The sequence below is a fragment of the Paralichthys olivaceus genome, chromosome 1 (genome assembly GCF_024713975.1).
Source record: "Paralichthys olivaceus isolate ysfri-2021 chromosome 1, ASM2471397v2, whole genome shotgun sequence".
In the NCBI taxonomy this organism is placed as follows: domain Eukaryota; kingdom Metazoa; phylum Chordata; class Actinopteri; order Pleuronectiformes; family Paralichthyidae; genus Paralichthys; species Paralichthys olivaceus.
In genome coordinates this window covers 28,310,889-28,335,112 of record NC_091093.1, presented here as the reverse complement: position 1 = coordinate 28,335,112, position 24,224 = coordinate 28,310,889, and the positions used below count along the sequence as shown (strand labels likewise).

The 24,224-nt window shown below is 43.1% G+C and overlaps 2 protein-coding genes across 10 annotated transcripts in view; one reads left to right on the top strand and one right to left on the bottom strand.

Moving 5' to 3' along the window:
- Window positions 1-19,436, top strand: part of kcnq1.1 (potassium voltage-gated channel, KQT-like subfamily, member 1.1) — a 32,538-nt gene extending 13,102 nt beyond the window's left edge. Inside the window, exons 3-18 of one of the 9 annotated variants that reach the window (XM_069527001.1) lie at window positions 440-566; window positions 969-1,047; window positions 2,071-2,167; window positions 4,827-4,967; window positions 7,517-7,627; window positions 8,181-8,276; window positions 8,455-8,571; window positions 9,212-9,350; window positions 11,921-12,022; window positions 12,293-12,349; window positions 13,897-14,026; window positions 16,345-16,420; window positions 17,592-17,686; window positions 17,815-17,861; window positions 17,982-18,043; window positions 18,826-19,436. In XM_069527001.1, coding sequence (XP_069383102.1) covers window positions 440-566; window positions 969-1,047; window positions 2,071-2,167; window positions 4,827-4,967; window positions 7,517-7,627; window positions 8,181-8,276; window positions 8,455-8,571; window positions 9,212-9,350; window positions 11,921-12,022; window positions 12,293-12,349; window positions 13,897-14,026; window positions 16,345-16,420; window positions 17,592-17,686; window positions 17,815-17,861; window positions 17,982-18,043; window positions 18,826-19,089 — 1,740 coding nt within the window. In that variant the 3' untranslated portion in view covers window positions 19,090-19,436. Of the gene's footprint in view, window positions 1-439; window positions 567-968; window positions 1,048-2,070; window positions 2,168-4,826; window positions 4,968-7,516; window positions 7,628-8,180; window positions 8,277-8,454; window positions 8,572-9,211; window positions 9,351-11,920; window positions 12,039-12,292; window positions 12,350-13,896; window positions 14,027-16,344; window positions 16,421-17,591; window positions 17,687-17,740; window positions 17,862-17,981; window positions 18,044-18,825 lie in introns of those variants that run through there. The other 8 variants (XM_069526993.1, XM_069527008.1, XM_069527005.1 and 5 more) reach the window with 8 other exon arrangements.
- Window positions 19,437-22,459: 3,023 nt separating this feature from the next.
- Window positions 22,460-23,748, bottom strand: cdkn1ca (cyclin dependent kinase inhibitor 1Ca). Its single transcript, XM_020099450.2, has 2 exons — window positions 23,131-23,748; window positions 22,460-23,002 (listed from the first exon to the last, which is right to left on the bottom strand). The coding sequence occupies exons 1-2, from the start codon at window positions 23,561-23,563 to the stop codon at window positions 22,911-22,913; spliced, it is 525 nt and encodes a 174-aa protein (XP_019955009.2). The 5' UTR covers window positions 23,564-23,748; the 3' UTR covers window positions 22,460-22,910.
- Between the last annotated feature and the right edge of the window lie 476 nt (window positions 23,749-24,224).

Genomic DNA, 24,224 nt, shown 5'->3' with positions numbered 1-24,224 from the left:
CCACGAGAAGTGGGAGGTTCCTTGTAAGGGGGGGTGGGGTTTAAGTATTGGTGAGAGTACGTAATCACTTTTTCCATCTTTCAACTCCATTCAGTGCGTTTTAGCAGCAGAACTGCAGAATGAGTCAATGATGTGGACCAAATGACACAGTGAGAAACGCTGGATGTGTGGAAGCAGGATCGATAATCCTTAATGAATAACAGTGATGTTACGAGGTCTGCGTGAGGAGCTGCACAACAGCTGCATCTATAATAATCCCCAATATCTTTTTTTAATGCTCGCTTTGCTGAGGACGACGCAGCTGTTCAGGTGTTGTTGCTCTGAAATACCTGTGACAACATCTGATGTTTTTTTTTTTTTTTATCGTGCCCACCTATCCGTCTCCTACATTTGTCTGTTCTTTTGTGTGTGTGTGTGTGTGTCCCTGTCTCGCTGCCAGGAGATCGTCCTTGTGGTGTTCTTCGGTGTGGAGTACTTCGTCCGCCTCTGGTCAGCAGGCTGCCGCAGTAAGTACGTCGGCATCTGGGGCCGACTACGCTTTGCCAGGAAGCCGATATCTATAATAGGTGGGTACCGCCCCCCCCCCCCCCCTTGTAAACACATTTCCATAAGACACGCACACAAACACACCGATCGTCACCCCCCCACCCACGCACGACATTTAAACAATAGATGTAATATATCCTGAGCTGCGTCCCAAAATGAGAGATCTCACACAAATTCAGCGTGAAATTAAAACTGTCACTGATAATTTTTTCCACCTTCAGTCTTTCATTTATTTTGATTTAGAAGCTTCAGTGTATTTGAACATGCAGAAATGAATATGAATGTTTTTGTAAAAGTTCACACTTCAACTGATTTCTAAAAGAAGAAATGATAAACGTACCACTGCACTCTCGTCTCCGTTGAACTTCTGCGTGCTTATAAGTATTTCCACTTAAAAGACGTTGGTTTCTCCGTCCGTTCAGATCTGATCGTGGTTGTTGCTTCGGTGGTCGTGCTGTCAGTTGGATCCAAAGGCCAAGTGTTCGCCACCTCTGCTGTGAGGTAAGAGACCGTGTTTCTTCTTCTGTAAATAAAGACTCGTCTCCTCTCGCTCCGAGAACAGCTGCTGCACGGTAGCCATTGTTTAGCGGAGCCCCCGGTGTCGAGGTCCTGCTCGGCCGATCGCTAGTCGTCTGTCAATCGTGATGTTTCACATCAAAGTTCAAATTCAGGTAGTTTTTAATTTTGTGTGTATGAGTAAATCGACTGATTAGATTTGTGTTACTGAACTGACGATATATCACTAAGAGGCTGTGAGGAGTTGGTCAGTGTCAGAGTCGGACATTTTTCTTCCAACTAGTGTTTAAAGAATAAGTTTAGGCTCTAGCACGTTCAACGCATCACCTTAGGATGTTGTGACAAATAATCCTTGACTTCTAGTCTGGTCCATGTCCCATGCATTAACATAGAGGAGGCCTAAATGACCAATACTGTAGCCACTGTATAACGATCAAGATGATTTGTTTGAGTTTTATCGTCCAAATCTAAAAATATACCTTAAAAAGACCTTTGTTATTTCTCTCTGACTTTAAACCCACCGACACTTGATAACGGCTCCGGCAGTGATGGAGACCTGATGATCGCTCTAATTGTGCGAGACCACAAGGTGAGGGAGCTCCTGAGCTTCCAGTGCCTCAGTGACATCGAACATGACGCACCATCAGTTAAACAGAGGGAGAATGTGGGGCTGAGCTCGGGGGGGGGAGACTTCCACAAAGAGCGGAAACAGATATCGAGTGTGTAGTTTTGGACTGAGATGTTAAACAATCACACATGGGTGCGATGTTTTTCTGTCCACATACTTTTGCCATTACTCTGCGGGGGGGGGGGGTGTGGGTGTGAGTGTGTGTGTGTGTGTGTGTGTGTGTGTGTGTGTGTGTGTGTGTGTGTGTGTGTGTGTGTGTGTGTGTGTGTGTGTGTGTGTGTGTGTGTGTGTGTGTGTGTGTGTGTGTGTGTGTGTGTGCAGCACGTATCCACATTCATTTAGTTTGAATGCAACGCCAGAACCCTTTTGTTGTTTTCCAGAGGGATTCGCTTCCTGCAGATCCTGCGTATGCTTCATGTTGACCGGCAGGGAGGAACCTGGCGTCTCCTGGGCTCTGTTGTCTTCATCCATCGGCAGGTACACAAACACAGCTTCAAACACCGGGCTTCTGATTATAACAGGTAAAGTGGGGGGGGGGGGGGGGATGGCTCTCTGCCTGGGGATTTAAAAGCCTCTCCTCATCATGTAGGCCATTATTTTTCATTACCGTGCGGCGCGGAACAAAGTATTCATGTGGAAATGTAAAAGAATATTCAGGAGGTGAGCTGCTGCGTAAGAGGTTTTGGTTTTTAGGGTCGCAGACTTCGCTGTGAGGGCTGTGTCGTCCTCCAGGGTTTCACCTCTGAGACGGAGCAGTCGTGATGATCCCCACCGGCCTCGGTACCTGTCTTCACTGTCTGAGTAGAAAAAGAAAAAAAGAGAGGGTGATGAAGGTGAGCGTCAGGGACGTTGCTCTGTGCCTCCTCGTGTCGGCCCTGGCTGATGACCACGCTGGTCACCGGTCATTGACCTCTGTAGCTGTAAAGAAAGAGAGCGTCAGTGCAGGTTGCCCTTCAGCGTTTCACTCCGCATGAAATTACGCAGCATTGTTATTGCACCTTGACGAGCAGCCGTCAAACACTCATGGTGAGAAAGCTGTGCAGAGAAGTATGACAGGCAGGGGTGTTGCAACAGGGTGGGCAAGTGCTCGGGGCCCCAGAGCAGAGAGGGCCCCCCCCCCACACAAGAACTGTTTGTTCACAGCAGCTACATTTGTTTGAGAACCTTAATTATCGGCTTTGAACAGGCGACTGAACGAAGCTGGAGCAAGAACTTCCTGCAACAACTTGTTAATCTGTTGAATCAGACGTCTGGTTGAAGACTACAACGTCTAAATGTGGGTGAAAGATTTAGCCTGAGGTGACTTTTGAAGTTTTCACCGAAACTTTCCCACTTTACTTTTATCTATGTAAATGCACAGGGTGGCTTTCATCCCCGAAACATTCACGTCTATGGACTCGGGATTTGATCTTTAAAACCATTTCATTTATCTTTCTTCTAGTTTTCACAAGGATCCAAGATACTTCAGGTGAAAATAATGTGAATCACTGTGAAGCTTGGACTCTTTTATGACGCAGTAGTTCCACTTTGTTTATAATTTTTTATATTAAAAGAATCATTTGAAGGAGTTTAACAAATTATATATATTCTCAGGTCAGATTCCTTCATTTGAATTACCCCAAAATCCAAAATTGCTTTTCTACAATTTCCTCAATCATAACAATAAAAATCATCCAGACTCATGAACCTGCAGTCTGACAACCTGCAGTGTAGTTTCTGGAAGATGGAATTTAAATTCACATAATGTTTCCTCCATTATCCAGCACCTGTGTTTACTGCGCGAGTGGCGGAGCAGTGCTGCAGACTATTTGAGGCTTTAAGTGTCTAATTATACTCCTCACTGGCTGGTTCGGGACGGGCCCTAATGTGGCACACCTGTCACATAAATTCACAAATTCGTGTTGTTCTCTCGTTCTCTTTTCGCACGGGCAGTGGACTATGTGCTCGATAAAGGCCCCGTACCGTCCCAACGGCCCTGAGGGGGAAACGCGGCGTGTGCTCTCAGGTCGATCGGTGCCGGCGAGGTCAAGTTTCCCGTCAACCAGCTCCACACTGATGCATTGCACCTGAACATTGTCTGTCTTATACACACACACAGAATTTCAAGCCCCTTAGTGTTAACAGCTGCAGTTTTTAAAGTCTACGGGGTTTCATTCAGTCTAATCAGAATCCAGTCTTCATGTTATATCAGCGTAAATACGCTCTGAGAAGCATTCTGCTGCTCGTAAAACACAATTTGCACAGTTGCTCCTCGCCGGCAGATGGGAGGCACACGTCCCCTGAATGTGTTTGCCGGGTCGCAGCAGCCGCAGCGCTTCTATCAAACCTTCAGTGGCGACTTAAGGACGATGCACCTGAATGCGTTCGGAGCTGTTATTTCCAAGAATCATGTGCTTGTAAGTTGCAAGCGGTGATATTTGATGAAAGTGTTACAGGCTCTCAGCGATTTCCCCGCGGAGTTTCTCTCCCATCATTATTCCAGAGCGCGGTCTTTCATTTTGAGAGCATTATTTCTTCATTTCACGTTGAGATTTTGAAAACGTCTCAAAACCCTGCCCTCCCTCTCTCTCTCCCTCCCTCTCTCTCTTTCTTTCTCTCACAATGTCACTGCATGAATGCAGATTTGCTCTGCTCCTGCTCGAAACTGTTTGTCTGCACAACTATAAACTATTTATTTGTGACCTGTTTTTAAAGATTCATGCCTTTCAGTAGGATCAAATAGGCTGGAGGTCAGAGAGCCACAGACAGGGGGGAGGGAGGAAGTCGGAAAGTATTGAAAAACCGACTAATGCATTGTTCATGTGGGTCTTAGAATAACAGAGATATGGAATAATGCCAGCCTTGTTTAAGCACAACAACTTTCTACCCAGAGAGAAGCCCCTGGGCTCCGAGTGAGTGTGAATCCACCTTTAGCTGAATGCCACGGGGCGGCAGAACACTCAGAAAAAGATTTGAATCATCTTATTCACAGCACATGTACATGAATATTCACATCCACATGTCATGTTATCAGCAAATACAGCCACACCAGACCAGACACAGCCACATGGATATTTTATCATTTTAATTTATGAGTTTAATTTATTCATCTTATCGAGTTTGAAATATTAGCATTTGTACCTTGTGTGTGTTTCAGGAGCTGATCACGACCTTATACATCGGCTTCCTGAGCCTGATCTTCTCCTCGTACTTTGTTTACCTGGCAGAGAAAGACGCCGTCGATAGCAGCGGCTCCGTCGAGTTTGGGAACTACGCTGATGCTCTGTGGTGGGGAGTGGTAAGAGTGTGTGTGTGTGTGTGTGTGTGTGTGTGTGTGTGTGTGTTTAAAACTGTGATGATAAAGATTGTATTTCATGGAGCAGCAGTGACATAGACTTGACCAATAGATGTTTCATTTTTTTACGGCATTAAATAAGTAATTCAATCAAACTTAATTGAATATTGAACACAACATACATCAGGGGGATGAGAACAACGTTCACGTCCCATCAGTCCTCGATCGTGCGAGAATTAAACTGGTGCAACTTCAAAGGTTGTGTCGCAAAGAATTGTGGGCGTGCATTTTCCATTTCACCGTCCTAAAGGAGGGTTTGATGTTTCCTATGCTGAAGGGGATAAGTTAGGAAGCATTGAAGCTCCTCTCGGTTCCTAAGCAAAGTGCCTGTGTGTGTTTTTCTCCAGTGTTGAACCAGGGACTGGATGTTTAACACCTCACTTGAGATGAGGAGATTAATTGCCCTCATGTGTTTGTCTGGTAAATATGAAGCTCGGAGGACGAGAGACCAGACAGTTTAAACTGTTTGTTTAAAAAGCATTTCACCCCAATTTCCCTTTTTTTATGCTAAGCTAACAACCGGCTGGTTGCAGAAGTACATGAGAGTTTTCCAATCATCTCATGTAACTCTCAAACAACTCAACGTAATACAACAATTATTTGAATTACAATTATTACTTATTTCAATTATTTACCAAGTTCTTATGAATATGTGAAATTCCTTTCTTTATTATATTCTATATATCATTATTACTCAAAATAATTAACAATTAATTTAATTTATTCTTATATCACAATTAGTAAAAGCATCTGAAGAAGAACAGTATTTAAAGGCCAGTGTCTGAATCTCAGCATAAATTTGCTGATTTCAAAGGAACAAAAACTTATCAGGATCTAGTTCTGATGTAAAAAGAGATAAAGTTAAAAACACATGCAGGATACACAGGACGATGCCTGCCCAAATTTCTCATGTGGTAAACCGTGTTCTAAAACCATCCACGTAGTTCTGACCCGTGAACGATAGACTGAATCGGGAGGTTTAAGAGCTGAGGCAGGAGATAATATAAAAAGAACATCTCAGTCCATAATAACGGATTTAGAGGTCGATCTCTTTGTTGTTCCGAGGAGCCTATAAAAAAGCCTTTTTGATGTTCGGGACGTAGTCTGTTCTTTGTTTGTGTGGTTTCTGAAGACAAGCTTGTCATGGAGCCAGAAACCAAGGTTGCCAAATATTGTTTTAGTAACATTCCCCTCTTGCCAAAACGAGGATTTTTCAGAAAACATTGTTGTAAACAGTTTTTTGGCAAGTGAGAGGTCAGATACAGACTGTGTTTTATCTGCACTTGTGTTGTTGTTGTAGGAGTTGTGTCAGAGACCCTTGGGCGCATCAAGTGGGCCGCTAATACAATCAGCAACGCAAGTGTAGTGCAGAGAATACGGGATGAAAATTTATTTTCAGCCGATAACTCACCACCTCCTCTGCTTCTTGGAAACTCTGATATTAAAAATGTTCACACACACACACACACACACACACACCAGCTCAGAGCACAGCAATAACAACTTCCCTCTTATCAATAAAGGTTTACATTTGAATATTCACACGTTGCACAGTGGCTATACCACGAGGTGCTGTCAGGTTTCACTCTGACGCAGTGACGGTCTGTATTTCACGCTCTCGGTGCACGATGATCGACATGAGAGTCAGAGTTGTAGTTGGAGGGTCGGGGAAAATATCGGCCTCGTGCGCGACAGTAGAACTCAAAGCAGATTTGTCACAAGCTTCCTTCAGACTTTTAACTCAAGTCAACTCGGTCGATTTAATCATTTACATGTCAACGAACACCGACGCAGCATTTGAAAGATTTCCTAACGAAGCCATCTGTGTCTTCGCTCACTTTCTATCAGCCGTGCTCACGACTCCGCTCGGAGAATTGCTGTGTCTGTCGTCAGTCCCTCTTTTTGTCTCGATGGAAATTCGATGGATTGCCATGAATATGTGTACATTCATTCCTGATGCTCCGTGGAGGGAGTCCACTTTCTTTGCTGTTGCATCACGATGTTCACATTTTCGGTTTCGGACTGAGACGTCTCACTAGTCAATGGATTTTCATGAAATTTGACAAGTGTAAAACAATGTCTTTTAATCCAGTGTCATCTATTTGAATGTGTTCTGTTCTACTCTTCTTTATTATGAGCAAATACCTGCGGAACAACTGATCCTCCGGCCTCAGCTGTACTTAAAGTGGTGATTAGATCATCTTGTTGCACTGTCACTGTGAGCACATCAGCATTCTGAGGTTATTTAGCATTTAGCTAAAGTACCCACTGTGCCCTTATGGAGCTGCTATGGCAGAGCTAAAAAAACTAACTTATGCATGACTCTAAGTAAGTTTCAGGACTATACTTCTGCTACTGATCAATAAATAATTAATAATGTTATGGATATTTAGCTGTGGCGGTAGATTTTATTCCTCTTCTCCTCCAGCATTTTATCAATGAAACTTCCAAATTAAAACTTCTTGTAGTAGTTTACGTTTTGTGTTTCCAAGGTGACAGTGACGACCATCGGCTATGGAGACAAAGTGCCACAGACGTGGATTGGAAAGACCATTGCATCCTGTTTCTCAGTCTTTGCCATTTCCTTCTTCGCCCTGCCTGCAGTAAGTCGAAAGAGAGTTTGCGTAAGATTGCGTAGTGTTTCATGTTGTGTTCGATTCCTCAAACCTGCTCTAATATATCCTGCGTATAGGGAGTGACGTCCACGTGGAACATCGAGATATGCAAGATTAGAAATAACAGTTTCATCAAGAGCCATTAATTATTCTCTGGGGAAGTTGGTGAAAATATAAAAAAGGAAAAATCTCTCAATGTTGAGAAGAAATTGAAAATAAGAAAATCATTCTTTCTTGACCCACGTCTCTAGTTTTTGGATAATCCTAAAATCCATATCGTTCATAGCGTAGAGTTTAAAATTTTCAATACGCAGTGATGTGAAATTGAGAAGAAGAATCCTTGGACCAACAAAACAATATGTTAATTAAAGATTTATGCGATTAACATTTTAATCTATCGACTTCTGTGACTAAGGGAAAATATGCGTAAGCATTAGCACATTATTCCTTCATTTTTGAGCCTCTCTGTCTGTATCATGCTGCGGCCTGTGAATATGTGGCTGAAACTAATGAGCTGCAGTGACTGCGCTGCTGTTCACAGGGAATCCTGGGCTCAGGCTTCGCCCTGAAGGTGCAGCAGAAGCAAAGACAGAAACACTTCAACAGGCAGATCCCTGCAGCCGCCTGCCTCATTCAGGTATCTGACCAAAACAATTACTGAAACAGAAGCTTAATGCTCAACTGTCTCAGAGCGCCGGGCGTGTTATTGACAGCGTCCTTTCGTGTAAGCCTCATACCTTCTCTCCAGCGCGGCAGACGTGCTGTGAAATTTGTTTTATTCAACCGAGTCATTGCCCATTTTCATGCCCCTCCAGACATCATGGAGGTGTTTTGCGGTGGAGAACTTTGAGTCAGCCACGTTCAAGATGTTTTTGAGGAAGCGGTCCAACGTCCCTGCTTCCTCCTTGTCCACGCCCAAGTCCAAGAAATCGGTCAGTAATCTGTCAACAAGGACAAACGACTGCATCACACTTGCTTTTTTTGTTATTTTCATTTTTGCCTGTGTCGCATTAACCCCAGCACTCGGGAGCGGTTTGTATTGAGAGCTACAGTTGGCCGTCTGTAATAGTTTGCTTCGCTTGTCTTAATAGAAGGAGACAGTGTGAGACAGAGTCGAGGGACGAGGTTGTACATGAAACTACTTAATACTATTAAAACTTTGTCACAGTTTATTGTTGTGATGATGTGGAGGATTAAGAACCAGTCAAACACCATCAGCCTTACTGAAGCTGTCAGTGTGAAATCTGTTTTATTAAATATAAGAAATTAAAGCGGAACAGAAAAAAAGAAATGCCAGATAGACAACATACGGCAGCAGCTCATTATTGATTTATATTTTCAATATTACAGCTTCTTGGTGATGACACCAGGCCCTCACTACTGCTCACCTTTTAAAACCATGTCAAACATTATAAATGACTTCCATTTGAGGTGAAGGTTTACATAGTCACACATCTATATTCTGATAGATATATAAATATGCCGCGTTTAAATGTCAACCTGAATATGGTTTGTTCCTGTGCAGCGCACGAGCTGTTTGTTGAGCTGAGGTTGTTTGCGTTTCTCGGGCAGGTGAAGATAAGGAAGAAGTTGAAGAGCGCTGACAAGGACAACGGTCTGACTTCTCCCACGATTCCCAGCATCACCTTCGACTCTGTGTTTGACAGCGGGAGGGAGCTGAGCTCAGATGTTTACAGCACTGTGGGCACAGGTACAGGAAAGAGTCAACGGGATGTGCTCTGGTGCAGTAGGCTCCGATTCACTTCTCATGTGTGGTATGTTTTAAAGAAGCACATCAAACGTGCACACAGGCATGGAAGAGCAATAATGAACAGTGCACCTGCTGCAGACCACACAGTCAGCGATGACAGGGAAAAGAAGATGTTTAGGATGAACTCGCGTTGTAGCCACAGGAGGGGGGGGCAGCACAGAGTCCAAACATTAAAGATGGATGAGCACACTGCAGCAATAAAACGTGAGGTTGCATTCGTGAGCGTGAACTCCAGCAGCGCACTGCTGAATTCACAGAACTCCACACGGTATCGCTGGCTGAATAACGGAGAGCCGAGAGTGACGCAAGGAGGCAATTTAAATCATAGAGCGTATCCTCCCATCTTTCATTATGTCAGGGAGCCACTGCGAGCGTGAAACATCCAGAGACAATCGGCAGCTAAAGTAACTTTATTCAGCGCTGAGTAAGCTGAACTTCATCGAGCTGCAGTGTGGCTCTTAAAGGAGACACATCCTGCTCCTGCTCAGCTTCATCATCTTAGTTCTGCTGCTTGAAAATGTTTACTGTGCTGAAAACACATCACCTCCCTCACACAGCTCCTCTTGGTTTGAGAGCTCGGTAAGGTCCCGCCCGCCCGCCTCCCGATAAAGCCCGGTGTGCTCTGATTGGTCAGCTGACCCGCTCTGTCGTGATTGGTCAGCCACTTCCCACATGCGTAGGAAATGTTGGCGTCCGCTCTCGCCTCGAAAGGTTTCGTCAGGGGGCGTGTCGGACCAGCTGCTGGTAGGACAGTCACTTAATCGAAAAATCAAGTTCAGACAAATTCAACATCGCACTTTGTGTCAAGCTGCTAGTGAGCGCCCTCTGCTGGTGTCATTCATGGTTCCAAACAGGTCGTTACAGTTGGAATAGGAAAATGTTCCCCCAACGTTTCAATGGAAGTTTGGAAGTTGGAATGAAAAGTGACAGCTCCAGCTGCCAGGCCTGCATTATGCAAATGGGGAGGAAGACATCATGATGATGCAGACGACTGACGAGGTGTTTCAGCAGCTTCAGGAGCTTTTCGGGGGGGGGGGGGCAGACTTTGGGCTCTTTAACTTTGTAGAACTTTTACACAACAAACCTACACAGCACACCAGAGGAATGAAACACTGAATAAGCGTAATTAGTCTCCTCTGAGGATTATGAGTGTTGTCCTGACTGTCTTACAGTCCATCGCTGAATTATACCAACAACTATTGGATGAATTGCCAAGCGAATTTTGAAGAGACGTTCCTGTTCCCCAGAGGAAGAACTCTAGACTCCTGCATATTCCCGGAGGCTTTTCATGTGTTGACAATGTTTTCGAACCCTCTCAGATTTTGGGAGAATGCTCTAAATGGGGTTATTACTCCTCGGTCTCTTATTCTAGCTACAGTGTAGCATCATCATGCTTTTATTTTCTGCCATGAGTCACTCATTTGTTCCGAGAGCAGACGCGAGGATGTTCAGAGATATTAAATAAAGGTAATTAACCTAATAGAAGGATGGATGGAGGGACAGATGCATTACTGAATTAGTGAGTGTTTGCTATTTCATTTTCCATGATTTTCTTTGGATTGCGTCTCTAATGTTTACTTCTCTACTTCTTTATGAATCTGTCTTTGTATAAAGATTTAAATAAATAACAGGAGCCATCATCGTTATAATCATCAGGGCTGGAGGGCATTAATGGATATTCTGTTCAAAGGAGACGAGAGTCTGTTTACTTGGTTAAATGAGACAAATACACTTTTATCACGAACAACATATACAAACATAACATCTAATTTGATCCTGCTCTTTGTTGTGCTCAGTTTTATAATGTTTATCTTTTACACCAGCTGGGAACCCGAGAAGCTGCGTGACGGCACTGCGGCGTGTTTGCTCTGCACTCCCTTTTTTATTTCGTTTCATTTCGCCCTGTTGTGTTTCATGTCTGTTCCAACGTGTTCAGCGAAAATCGGCGTCTTCTCATTTGAGGCAAAACACATTGTACATGTCGACCTGCACATCTTAACATCCGCCGTGTGCTGCTTTCAATTATGACTCATTTAAAGTTAATTGCCACGTTGCCATCTGGCGTGTGATCGCATTGACGGGACGCACGTTGACGGCGGCTGCAGTAATCAGCTGCGGAGCCAACGCTGATCGGATTTTCAGAAAACGTGACCAAAGTTATCCAAGTGTTAATTTAAAGTTGCCAGCTTCACATTATCGAGTGTTTGTTGAGCGGTATTTAGACGACGCAGGAAATATGGCTGGATGCAGATACCGGAATCGGTCAGTCAGCTTTTCGTATGCGTCTGTGGCTTAAGATTTAGAGCGGGTCGTACACTCACCAGCGGGTGGTGGTTCGATCCCCAGCTCTTCCCAGTTTTCATGGGCAAGACACTTTGACTTATGATAAGAAAAGCACCAGATAAATACATTTCCATCTTCTTAGCAGATATTCAGGTTTTATCAGAAGAATACTTCCATCACTGGTTTTCATTTGCGTGAATAAGTAAACTGTAAAATCTCTGTTGCAGATCCTGTGATTTTACAAACTCTTTTCCTGTTCCTGTCTCTATTTCCTGTCTTGTCTTTTTCTCTCCGTCTCGATGGTCGAGCAGGATCTCACGCTCTGGCAGGTTGTGGTGAGCTGCTGTTAGTGTCCATGTCCTGCACATGTCCTCATAGTAAACTCACTGTCCTCTCTTACTCTCTAACACTCACTCTGTAACTATAACAGCATGTTTCTATCTGCACGAGAATCTTCTGAGGGGTTGTTTTTTTATTATAACTAATGAAAATTAAATTGCATCTAAGCACCATAGTATTTAATCAACATCACTATTTATTTTTGTCATTTGTGCTCTGTTGTCAATATGGACGACCTCCTCATGTTTGTTTCTCTTCAGATCATCAGCAGTCCTGGACGTCTTTATCCTCCCTTCAGTTCAGCTCACCTCCTCCAGGTAATGTGTTGTCATGAGTGGTTTTCTGTGATTGGATGAGGAGTATTCATATTTAACATACGATTATTTTTCAGTTATTCTTTCCTCTTGTGTGCTATGTAGGATTTTTATTGTGAATGTAAAAGTTCTGCAACATTTAAAAAGTCTGTGGTGAAGGCGGCTCCTCTCCCGACGCAGAAAACTCGTCAGTCGCCCGACAGATACTTTCGCATCATCGTGATGTCGTTCTAACAGTCACTCAAGAGTTTGTATTAGAAGTGTAATGATCAGATAGAATTTAATATAAATATCAACTAATTATATACAGTCAAGAAGTGCTTCAGATTGTCTGTATCTGAAGTAATTTGCCCTATGATCCAGCAGAGGGCGCTCACTATCAAGTCTGACCTTTTCCATGCCCTCTTGACCTATGGGTAAAGTAAACCAGTAATGTGACGTTGTTTTGATCTGAAAATGGAGGAGGATAACAAGCACGGTGTCCTCTGGACATTAAAGCCTGTAAAGATTTTTAAACTAATAACCCAAATCAAAATTATAAAAAAGGGCCGGGGCAGAATATCAGAATCCTAAAGGTAAAAAAAAAACTGCTGTTGTTTGAAGCCGTTTCTAAATCACAAATCCTTCATAGATCCCTATTTGTGCTGGAGTATCACACAATCCCCTCCGAGGGGGTGAAATCAGTTCTCTGTACTTGTTATTGGCAAACATCAGTCGGCCTGTCAGGACATGTCATGACACAGGACATCCGACATCTGTCCCCGTTGACAGAACCAATCGAATCTGTTCCTTTCAAGCTCCCTTTAAAGAAAACCAGTTCTATATCCTGTTAATCTCGTCTCCAGCTGCCACAGTTACAAAACACGATGTTTTCAGACTCCAGTAATTAACAGGTCTTCACAACAAGTGGAGATATTGACAACGTGTTGACGTTCTCAAAAAGGAAGATTTGGTATTTTCACAAAGGAAGGTTTTTAATAACCAACAGCTTTTCAAGTAGAAAAGCTCCATTAAGCCTTTTCTCTTTTTGTGACAAAAACATTAAATGCAGGCAACCAACAAGTACGAGGACATTTGATAAATGGGAATTATAAATCCTTTATTTCACCCATGCCTCTCTCTTCTAAATCTTCGTCGTTAGTTAATAACTGCAGAAGTAAACTCAGATGCTTTGTTCCCGTCAGGACATAAAAGATCAGTCATAATCCAAATCCGATCTTTGTAAAGACGGGGTCATAATATTCCCACACCGAGGAGGCCTTCCTTAAAATCATTAGAGAATTTGAGAAGCTGCTTATTTAACATTTACTTGAGTTTACTGAGGCGATGACTTTCATCTGAGTAAACTACTGCAACACATAAACTGGCTTTATTCTCTGTTCCTATTGGGCAGATTACACACTGTTGCTGCAGCAGGGGAGCAAAAGAGATGAATTAAATGAACGTGCAAATCATCAGTTCCTCAAAAGATACATCAGTGAATGTTCTGTGTGCACAGATAAAAGTCATGTGTCGTGTGCGTGCGTGCGTGTGTGTGTGTGAACGTGCAGTGAAAAGAAGCCCGGGCCTCTTGGATGTTCAGTCCCCCGGCCCCCTCCAGAGAAACTGCAGCTTCGCAGACGACCTGGAGCTGGAGTCGGAGCGATACAGCGAACTGGCTCCCGTCACCTCGGTGTCACAGTGAGTTCACATTGATGCTGAGTTTATCTGCGAACATGCTTTAACGAGCATGTTACAGAATGTTTGCATGAATTTTTTATTTTTTTTTATATTTGTAATTAACCTCGTTATGTGCCAAACCCCAGAGCGCTCCTGTGTAATGATTATCTATTAGGGGAGATGCACTGGTGCTTTCTGAGGCTCATGCACGGCGAGCGATATGAGGAAATGAGCGTTAAGTAACTGCAGCGTAATGTAAGGGCACAGTAGTGAAACAAATGGAGCGACAGTTTCGACCCATGGGACCATCTTTCTAAACGGCGGGGTAATGATGCAGAGTGTGAAATGCATGCGGCAGCGTTGCTGGCAAAGATCACTCTGTGCTCTGCTGACGACCAAAATATGGAACCAGCTGTTCTCAGCCAGCAACACCACAACCAGTGTCATGCTAAATTGAGCCATTATCAGCTGCTACCGCTGGTTTTCGTGCATAACGAGACAACAAATGTGCTACCAACTGCGTTTGTCAAATTTCTGTGAATTTCAAATTATCCATATTATCTACAGCAGCGGAGAAATTCATCCTGCTCTATAAATTTGGAAAACAAGACCTGTAAGAGATGAACCTTCTCAGAAATGTGTTTATTTTGTACACAGCATGCGTAAAACACATATGAGGCACAAATATATGTACAGCGCATGTACTGCGTTTGTACGGGTCAACACTTTCAGGTTTGAATCTCACCTGTGAAGACGAGGCTTCCCTACATCTAAAGGTTCAGTCTGTAGAATATAGAGACATCTAGTGGTGAAGTGTCATATTGCAGCTGAATAGGGAATGTAAAACGACGCCCTCATCCATAAACAATCACATTAACGAATTTCGAAGTGAAGATTTTCTCATCTCCAACATGTGAACACATCCGCACCCGTGAATCCCTTTTTTGCACAAGTGATTTATAATCCCAGTTCAATCAAGAGCGGCTTCAGTTGGAGAATTGAGTTTTATTGACGTGCAGAACAAAAAGAAAAAAAGGGGCGTGATGTAAATGAAAGTCCGTTCGGTGCTCAGACCGCTCATGATGACATCATGGTTGGAATGGGGGTGAGGTTCCAGACTCTGGGGGTTGTTGATGGATGAAGATATTTTGTGTGAGGACTTTAAAGACAGAGGGAGACAAATATCCACAGACTGTAGTGTAAACAAGACCTCGAGCTTCATCCTGGTTTCAACTACAGGAGTTTGCTTGAAGAAGAATTTAAGGGTTCGAGAATCTTACGTGAATACGTTGGGACAAAAGTAATACTTCCAAAAAAACAGTTTTCTAAAACGTCTCCGGAAATAAATAGTTTTTCTATTACCAACGTGAAACCACAAAGTTTGATTCATTTCACACACGGAACAATTTCACATTTTCAGTCTTTATGCTAAAATAGTTTATTCTGTAGCTTGTTCTTCATATTAGTCGAGGTATCTGGAGGAAAGTGAAGGATTCTTCCCGTGTTTAAAAATAAGAAACTCTCCCGGTTCAGACTTCCAGTCAAACTGAGCCTCTGTTGCCCCACTGTTCCCTACAGGGTCTCCTCTGTCTCTGCTCTTATCGGCAGCACATGAGCACATGCATCACATTTTGGCTGCAAAATGGATTTCACATAATGGATCACTGAGCACATCATTGACATTTCATGATGGATGCCCTGAAAGGTGCATTTGAGAAACAGCCAGTTGCATTGCTTGTGAAAAGTCCATTATGAGACACCTCTCCACTCTTTCCCGCTAACTAGATCTGATAGAGAGCTCACTGCTCCGCCGCCACACACATACTCATCCTCTGCTCTACGAGGGTAATGACCCCAATAAGTAATAGATCCTTAATAACCCCCCCCCCCCCCCCCCCCCCCCCCCACACACACACACACACAATATAACACAGGCTAAATGTACGACAGTCACTCCGAGCCTTTTATTAATGATTTTCAGAGAAACACTCAGACCCCAAAAATCGATCAAGTCGCCTTGATCACATTCAGAGGAAGACGAGTCAGGAGGGAGCGGCGTTTTGACGGCGACGGAATAGTAATCGTGATGAAAACTGTGCTGCGCTGAATATTCACCCTGACTTTATATTCTTTGGTGATGAAGCAATGTTCAACAAAGGGAAAATAAAGCCGGGGTCTGAAGTCTGAAGTTTTTTTTCTCTGACACCTCTGTTTTATAGAAAGAAAAAAAAAAAATCAATTTAAACAATATCTTCCACCGCTCTCTCGGTGTCATTGCATTTCCTCGGGAGAAATTTCAAAGTAACACGAACTCATCCCTGTGAAATTCTTTTACCCAGACTGACGGAGTCGCACAGAAAAGCCATCCGAGTGATCCAGAGGATGCGCTACTTTGTGGCCAAGAGGAATTTTCAGGTAAATGCGACACTTTTATTGAAAATAACTTTTTTTCTTTGAATGATTTGCAAAAGGTTTACTTTTAAAATGTGTTTATGCTGCACATAAAAACAGAAGTAAACTAACCCCCTGTGTACTTTGAGATAACTGAAGACAATCGTGTTCCATTCAGTCTTTCAACGTTCACATTTTATCAATGTATTGATCTGAAATTGATTTACAGGTACACTGCAAACACAAAACCCCAGAGATCTGGGATCAACAGTGGTTGTATTTCACCTGTGTATCTCGCCTCGTCACACAGTTTGGGTTCGTACACTTGGACGTCTGCGCAGTGATCCGTTTGCGCTCTAGCGAAACACTTGTGGACATTGTTTTGTCACTAGGACCAAAGCGGAAACTATGAATTTGTCTTTGCAGGGACAGCGGTTGGGGTTTAAGGTAACAGCGTCAACGGCGTCGGTGTTAACAGCAGCGTTTTGTAATCGAGCAGTAGAAAGGTTTTCTGCAGGTTGTCTGGGGCTTATGGGCTTTATTCAATTTCCACTTTAATCGATGAACTAAAGTAAAGGATAGTTAATCTCATGGGGGTTAAACCGTGTTGCCTTTCTGAGTTCTCTCAGTGTCTGCGTTGGTCTTCTCCGGCTTCCTCCCACAGTCCAGACACATGCAGCTTAGGTTAATTGGAGACATTACACCTGCCCCGGGACGGAGTGACCACCTGTCCAGCGTGTACCCTGCCTCTCCCCCATTATCAGCTGTGTTTGCTCCAGCTCCCGCTCGACCCAGATAAATGATATAGAAGATTTCATTTAATTTTTAGTTTGACTCATTCAGTATTATTCTTATGCTAATGTCTAATATTGTGTGATCTTCAGACTATTAATTGTCTCGTATAGTTTGTCCTCAGTTTCTCATTTTTAACCCGTAAAGTGCCAAGTTAGTGTTTTGAAAGGTTATTTTTATTATTTCTTGTCATTCTTCTTCTTATCATTATCATTAAAAGCTCAGCAGCGGAGTGAGGAGTGACCAACCAATTTCCTTTGGATTATCCTTTAAAAACTGCCATGACGTTATTTCCCAAGATGAAAAATAAAAACCTAGAGTTATATCGGCAAATGTTTTATGCCAAAGAAGAAGTCTGAAGTCTGAAAACTATTTAAATTCAACATTTTGTCTTGCACTGTAGCAAGCTCGTAAGCCGTACGATGTGCGAGATGTGATCGAGCAGTACTCCCAGGGTCACCTCAACCTCATGGTGCGGATCAAGGAGCTGCAGAGGAGGTAATGGATGAATGGATCCCCTGAGTGATGAATGTACAAACGCCGTGTGTGCAGGGAGATTCAGAGCGAGTGTGTCGACGTGTTACCGTTTATTCTTTCTGACCGGAGCCTCCCATTGTTCCTCTCAGACTCGACCAGTCTTTGGGGAAGATAACTTTGTTCCAGACGGGCTCAGGTAATGAATCACTCCATTGCTCCCTGAAAATACACGACAGTGGTTGAGCAACACACCACAGCCCTAATCGTCCACAGCCCTGTCTTATTATTAACTTGACTGCTGTCTCTCTCTCTGAAGACAGAGCCAGAGACAAAGGCACCAACTCCATCGGCTCCAGACTCAACAGGATGGAGGACAAGGTGCGAAACTAGAACGATATTCTCTCGTACAGTTTTCAGATAGTTGTTGTTGTTGTTGTTTGTGAGGGAATGTACACGACCTTGTTTGTCTCGTGTTTATAATTTTAACTTTTATGAGAACAGGCTTCCTCTCGGGAGGATAGAGACATTACAGGGGAAGTTTCACTCATCAAAACAAACAGAACGAGAAGCGTTTTGGATAACGCAACAAAAGACAGAATATTTTTTGTTGCGTTACGAGTACAGTTCTTTTCAGATGAACATGAATCCTGTTGTTGTTGACTGAAATATAAAAGTTTTACAGCTTGTGCCGATTCTGCAGCGCAAAAATAGAAACCTTGAGATTTTTTTTCTTTTGTTCCATTTTTACTCGAAAACAAGGAAGAGGGGAAAAAAAACAAAAAAACAATAGTCCTAAATTAAAACTTCCCCCAAGTGGGTCTTCAGTTCCCATGTTCAAAACTATCAAACACAATTAAATCCTTTTTCTTGGAAAATTAGTTTTGCTAATAACAAAAGTGATTTTCCCATTTTGCTTATGAAAATATAAAACTAAAACTGTCATTTAGTAGTTCTGTTACTGACTTTAATGTAAAATAATTAGACTCTGGTTAAGGATGTATTCTGGGAAATTAAACAATATGATAGATATAACTGCGCTGTTCTGATTTTTAAACTCTCAAATTAACATATTTAATTTAGTTTGAATGATTTAAAAGAATAATTTTCTGTGTACACCAGTGAATGCTTTGATTCATCAGACTTTATTGACCTTTTAACAGATAACGCACATGGACCAGACTCTGAAGCATATTGCCGAGTCGCTCTCCTTTCTGCGGGACCAGAGGGACGTCGGTGGGGGCGAAGGTGGGGACAGGCAGAGGCCTCGGCTCGGGCGGAGCTGTAACGTCCTCCCCAGCCAGGACAGCCTGCCAAGCTACGACCAGCTGTCCTCGTCGCCCTCGTCCCTCTCGTCCAACAACGCAGCCGGCACGGCAGCCAACCCTCGCCTCAGTGCCGCCGCCAGTCAGGACGAGGGCTGCTGATCTCTCTGTCCGTCCGTCTATCCCTCCACCTGTATGTCCACCTGTCTGTCCATCCATCCATCACATTTATCTGAAACGTCTCATGAGACTGTTATACACATGTGAAAGAGAAGAAAGAAATGAAGAGAGTTGATTTAGTTTCATAGCAGTCGTCTGTCTGATAATTATATATATATATATATATAAATAATTTGTATTACCTTCATCTTTGGGGAGAGGCCTTTAAGTCATTACTTCACTTTAATTTTAATCAAACGCTCTGTTTCTCTTTTTTAATTTGATTTCCCCTTTTTCGTGAATATTTAGAAATATTCTTCTGTAGCAATAAAAGATTGTGGTAATTGTTACCCGGTGTTTATAAGTTGTGTCCGGTGCCTTCAGGGGAAATCTCTGACTCAAACAAATGAGCTGATTATTCCAGTTTCTGTCAGATGGCTCCTTCTTTGTGAAAGTTATATTTTCATATTAATAACTGAATGTTTCTACAGTTTCTTTTTCCTCCTCTGTCATTAGTCAAATAGATTCTTCACCTCTAAAGCTCCAGTCATAGTTTTCTCTGGAGTCATGTATCACTAGTGTTGGCAGCAGACTTTTCTTTATTGTGTTGAGGTGGGGGGGGGGGGCGGCAGAGTCCTCTCTGACTTTTTGAAATGGCCCGAAGGACGGCTAATACCGCGGTCTCCACACACGTGACCTTTGGGCAGCAGCTGGTGACCTTCCCCCCCCCCCCCCCCCCCGCCGGCCGTCCGTGGGGTGCCTTTACATTCCTTCACTCGAGTGGCCGTTTGGAAGAAAAGGCCCAAGTGACCATCTGCCTCTGGTGTCCACAACAATGGACCCCACCCTCCTTAAGTGTGCTGAGGGTGTTTGGCCTTTGTCCCGACCAGGAGTTGGGTGAGGGGAGAGTTTGTTTACGGGGAGGCTGTAAAATGTTTTTGCCCCCTGGTGATGAGTGTTACTTTGGATGTTGGTAGAGGAAGTCTGTAATTAGTCGTCGAGCCATAAACACTAAATAAATAAATAGCCTTTTTTGAAACCTGAATGAGTTCTTTGGCAAAATATTTACAGTCAAAATAAAAAAAAGGATATTTTCAGCAAAGGCTTCCTGTTAAAAACATTTTATTTGCTTAAATGCACAAATCTATAAATATGTTAGAGTCAGATTTCACTTTAACTCCTCAAACCTGTATGAGTCTGAAGCTGCCTTCTGCCTTTTGAACTGAAGTCTGCAAACTTTCCAGAAATCATTCGGATTGGCTGTAAGTTAGAACGTGAATGTCTGAGTCAGTTTCTATGGAGATTTTCTCGAACCTTTCCTGCAGCCGTCTTCACATTGAGCGAGTGGATGTGTTGTTGATGTTTCTAATATGCGACGGATTCAAAACTGAGGGAAAACAAATATCTCAAGATGACGCAAGAAACACAGACAAAGACTTCAACTCAGAAGGACATCGAGATTCAAGAGCTTTTGAAGAATGCTGAAGTTCTCAAATTATTCTCTGTCTGACTCGGACAATATGTGAAAAGCTGAAGACACACGTCTGGGATGGCCTCAGATAAATTATGGTCGGACGTCTTTTCAGCTTTTTCTAATCATCTCCAAAAAGGAGGTTGTTTTCATTGACGTGTTTGTCTCTTAGCGGGTTTACGCTAAAACTGCACAAACGACTTCCATGAAAATTGCTGTAATGATCATTCTGATGGAGAAACAGGAGTTTCTTTTTTGGTTTATGCTTTTCTAGCTCGGACTAAAACCCGTGGAGAAGACGTCACAGTCACGGATACAGTTTCTATCCCTGAGCAGATGTAAAGTGTTTAATTCAGGCTAGGATTAATTTCAACACTTTCAGCAGGAGCATCACTCGTGATGTTAATTGTCTCGATCGCAGCAGTGTTCTTGGTGACGGCTTCATTCACTGACGATGATGCACCGAGCTCGTTGGTGTTCATCTCTAAGAGAATAGAGTCAGGCAGTGGGTGGGTACACTGGGAACCCAAGGGACCCTTTGATTATTGATTTCTTGTCCGGTAAACTAAAAATAAACCAGAGACTCACATCATCTGTTCCTAATTTAGAAGTGACACACTTAACATTGTTTGTCCTTGGTACCGGCTCATTTAATAATGCAAATGTGATGTTGGCTCTTTCTTTTACGCTCGTGGGTAAATATGAACACAGACCCCCCCTCCTCCTCGCGGCAGTGACACACACACACACACACACACACGAGCATTAAACTGGGCACATGTCGGGGATAAAGGCTCTTTCGACTATGAAAAGAGGAAAAGTGAAGACAAGGGAGAAGTTGAGGAAAGACCTGGGGGGTGGTGGAGCTCTAAAGGCTGATTTGCAGGTGAAATGATGGCACACTCTGCTTTGTGGCCATTGTCCTGCACTCCGGCCAGATGGCCTCCTGAAATGCTTCAGAGCTGAAGCACCCCCACACACAGTGGGAGTGCATGTGTGTCCGTGGGGTTCGCTCGCACTAATGGGCTAATTTGGCAGCTACAGCTCATGTTAAGTGGTAAAATTTTAAGGTCGACGGTCGCGTCCCTAGGATTGTGATTATGAAAGATCTCATAAAACATCTCATAATACATTTCAGATGAGATAAAATAAGGTAAGAGGAGATGAGATGTCCCCTGGACAGTGTCTGCAGTATTAAAACACACAGTATAAAATAATGCAATAACTCTAAAATGTTTTGTCAAACTTATAACTTGAATTGATTTTTCTGTTTTCAGAGGGACACTTTAACATTATTAACATACTCATCTGTGGCTGCCACAAAATCGGCATAAAACCAACGACCTGTTTTCTCACAGGACTGCAGTTATATTGAAAAACATCTTAAAATCTATACACCGATGGTTTTATTTATAAATCTCAGACCAGTATTTTATGGCTTTAAGATGTTTTTCAAACCTGAATACTCTACTGTAGTGTTCAGCATGTGTATGAAGAACCGGTCTGACAAGAATCGGACTAAAAAGCTTAATCCACGTCAAGATTTCAGCCACAGGCAAATTTTCACAAAGCACCAGAGACCTGCTGCACATAAGAATGGATCATTTCTTATAGTACAAATAAGTTTATTTGGGTTTTTGCAGTTATCTTCTGCAGGAACCTGGAAGGCATTAACTTAACTGGACTATAGATTTGTGAGGCAGCCACTGGAGGACTGAAAAAAACTTTAAGAACCCAGAAAAATGGTAAAGAATGTTCTGCACTTCAAAAAAAATGTTTGGTGCATGGGAATTATCAATTTACTTTTTTATCAACAAGTGAATTCAAGTTAGGATTTATGATGTTTTTGTTTGTAAAATGGAAAAAAAAACTCCCAGAGCAGAAAACGCAACAACCACAAAATAAGAATCAAACAGTTTATTTAAACCGAAATATTTTAAGACGCTTACAAGCTTCTTATGTCTTATTGAGGACAACATAGTGCATTTAAAAAAAATATATCATTAATGGAAGCAGCTCAGCACATTAACATTTATTCACAAACAAGATATTAAATACACAAAAGCAAAAATCCATTCACTTGTTCAAATGTTCCAAACTGACAAACGATGAGGGAAAACTTCCTGATAAGTTAACAAACATAACTTGTGACAAAAATAAAAAATTAAATAAATAAAAAATTAAATAAATAAAATAAATTACACAAAATTGTAGAATTTCATGTCAGGGACACACACACAAAATAAAAATGCAATACATTAAAATGAAATAACATAAAATCCCTTTGGTCCAGTCCAGATGAATGTTCTGCATGTGGAAATATAAATAGTCTTTAAGTTCTTTAGCAGCTTGTTCATCGTATTGTTTTGCACTGAGCTGCGTCGCTGGAGCTTGAGTGGATCTGGATCTTTGTTTCTGTCGTCCTCCTTCTTTTTGCAAAGAAATCTGCAAAGAAAACAAGAAGAAAGAAGTTAGGGTGACTTCATCTTCTCTAAATTGGAGTGTGTTAGAGGATGAAGTAGAATATAAAGACAAGACATTGTGCATTTGTACTTTTTCTACTTGGTCCTCACCTGTAATTCGTGCGTAATTTCTGGGTTTGGCTGCGGGTTTGGAGAGAGACCTCTTCCTCCGGACTGGCGTCACTTCAGCGGGATGTTTGGTGTTGGAGATGCGGGGACAGTTCTCCTGGTCGGTCCCTGTGCTTCCTCTCCTGTCATCACCACCGTCGTCAACCCCATCCCCATCCTCAGTGGCCGGGGCAACGGCAGCCTCCCTCGGCTCCGCGGGCTCCAGGTAGAAAGCAGCAGCGCAGTCTCCGGGTATCTCCTCCCACTGGAACCGGCCGGGCAGCGGCGTCTCCGCCTGGAAGTTGAAGTTCCAGCGGCGGCTGTCCTGCTCGCTCATCTCCCGCAGCTTGTGCTTCAGGTCCCGGCGCAGCTGCTCGTGGTCCACAGGGCCGAACAGACTCCGGCACACCGACTCCCTGCGCTTAATGGAGGTCATTGTGCAGATGGTTCCCGGTGGAGCTGGAGAGTCTCTGTGCAGTTTGAATGCGTAAAGCTGCTGTTGCCGTCTCCGTCTCGGCCTCTTGTTCTGGTGCGTAATTTGGCTGCAGGGCGTTTTAAAAGCGGCGGGACGCACGCTGCTGTGTTTGTACACAATGAGCAGAGGACGCTGATTGGCTGCAGCTGTCTGAATTGGAGGTTGGGGGTCATCCATTGTGTGATGAGGACCATTGACACAATAAATAAAAAACTCCCTGTATGGGCTGTTTACTTTAATTCTCTGGAGCTTCTGGAGAATTATTCCTTGTCTTTACAGCCTGGACGTTGATGGAATCAGTGGATGGATACCACCATAAAAGTTTTTCCTTACCGACCATGATTCTTTAATCAATCTCAAGAGTTGTCATTGTGAGTCCATCCTACTTTTCATTTCATTTCCACTTTGCAACTATGAGTGAGTGAAAAACACTAGTTGCGTTCATTATGTTCCTGTGAAGCCGATGTACGATTTTTCTGCTTAGTGCAATGAATCAAACTGCAGTACTGCAGCTGAGCCTCCAGGGAGCGATGATAAGTGGCCACTACTGGGATTTCTGCCCGCGGGCCAAAGAAGTCTTCTTAAGACCGAGAGTTAAGTGTGTTGGTCTGAACTGGTTCAA

Bases quoted from the DNA above. Each gene is read 5' to 3' on its own strand.
- cdkn1ca (XM_020099450.2), bottom strand. From the start codon at position 23,563: ATGACCTCCATTAAGCGCAGGGAGTCGGTGTGCCGGAGTCTGTTCGGC. The intron at 23,003-23,130 runs GTGAGGACCAAG...TTTTCTTTGCAG, and splicing joins AAATTACGCACGAATTACAG to ATTTCTTTGCAAAAAGAAGG.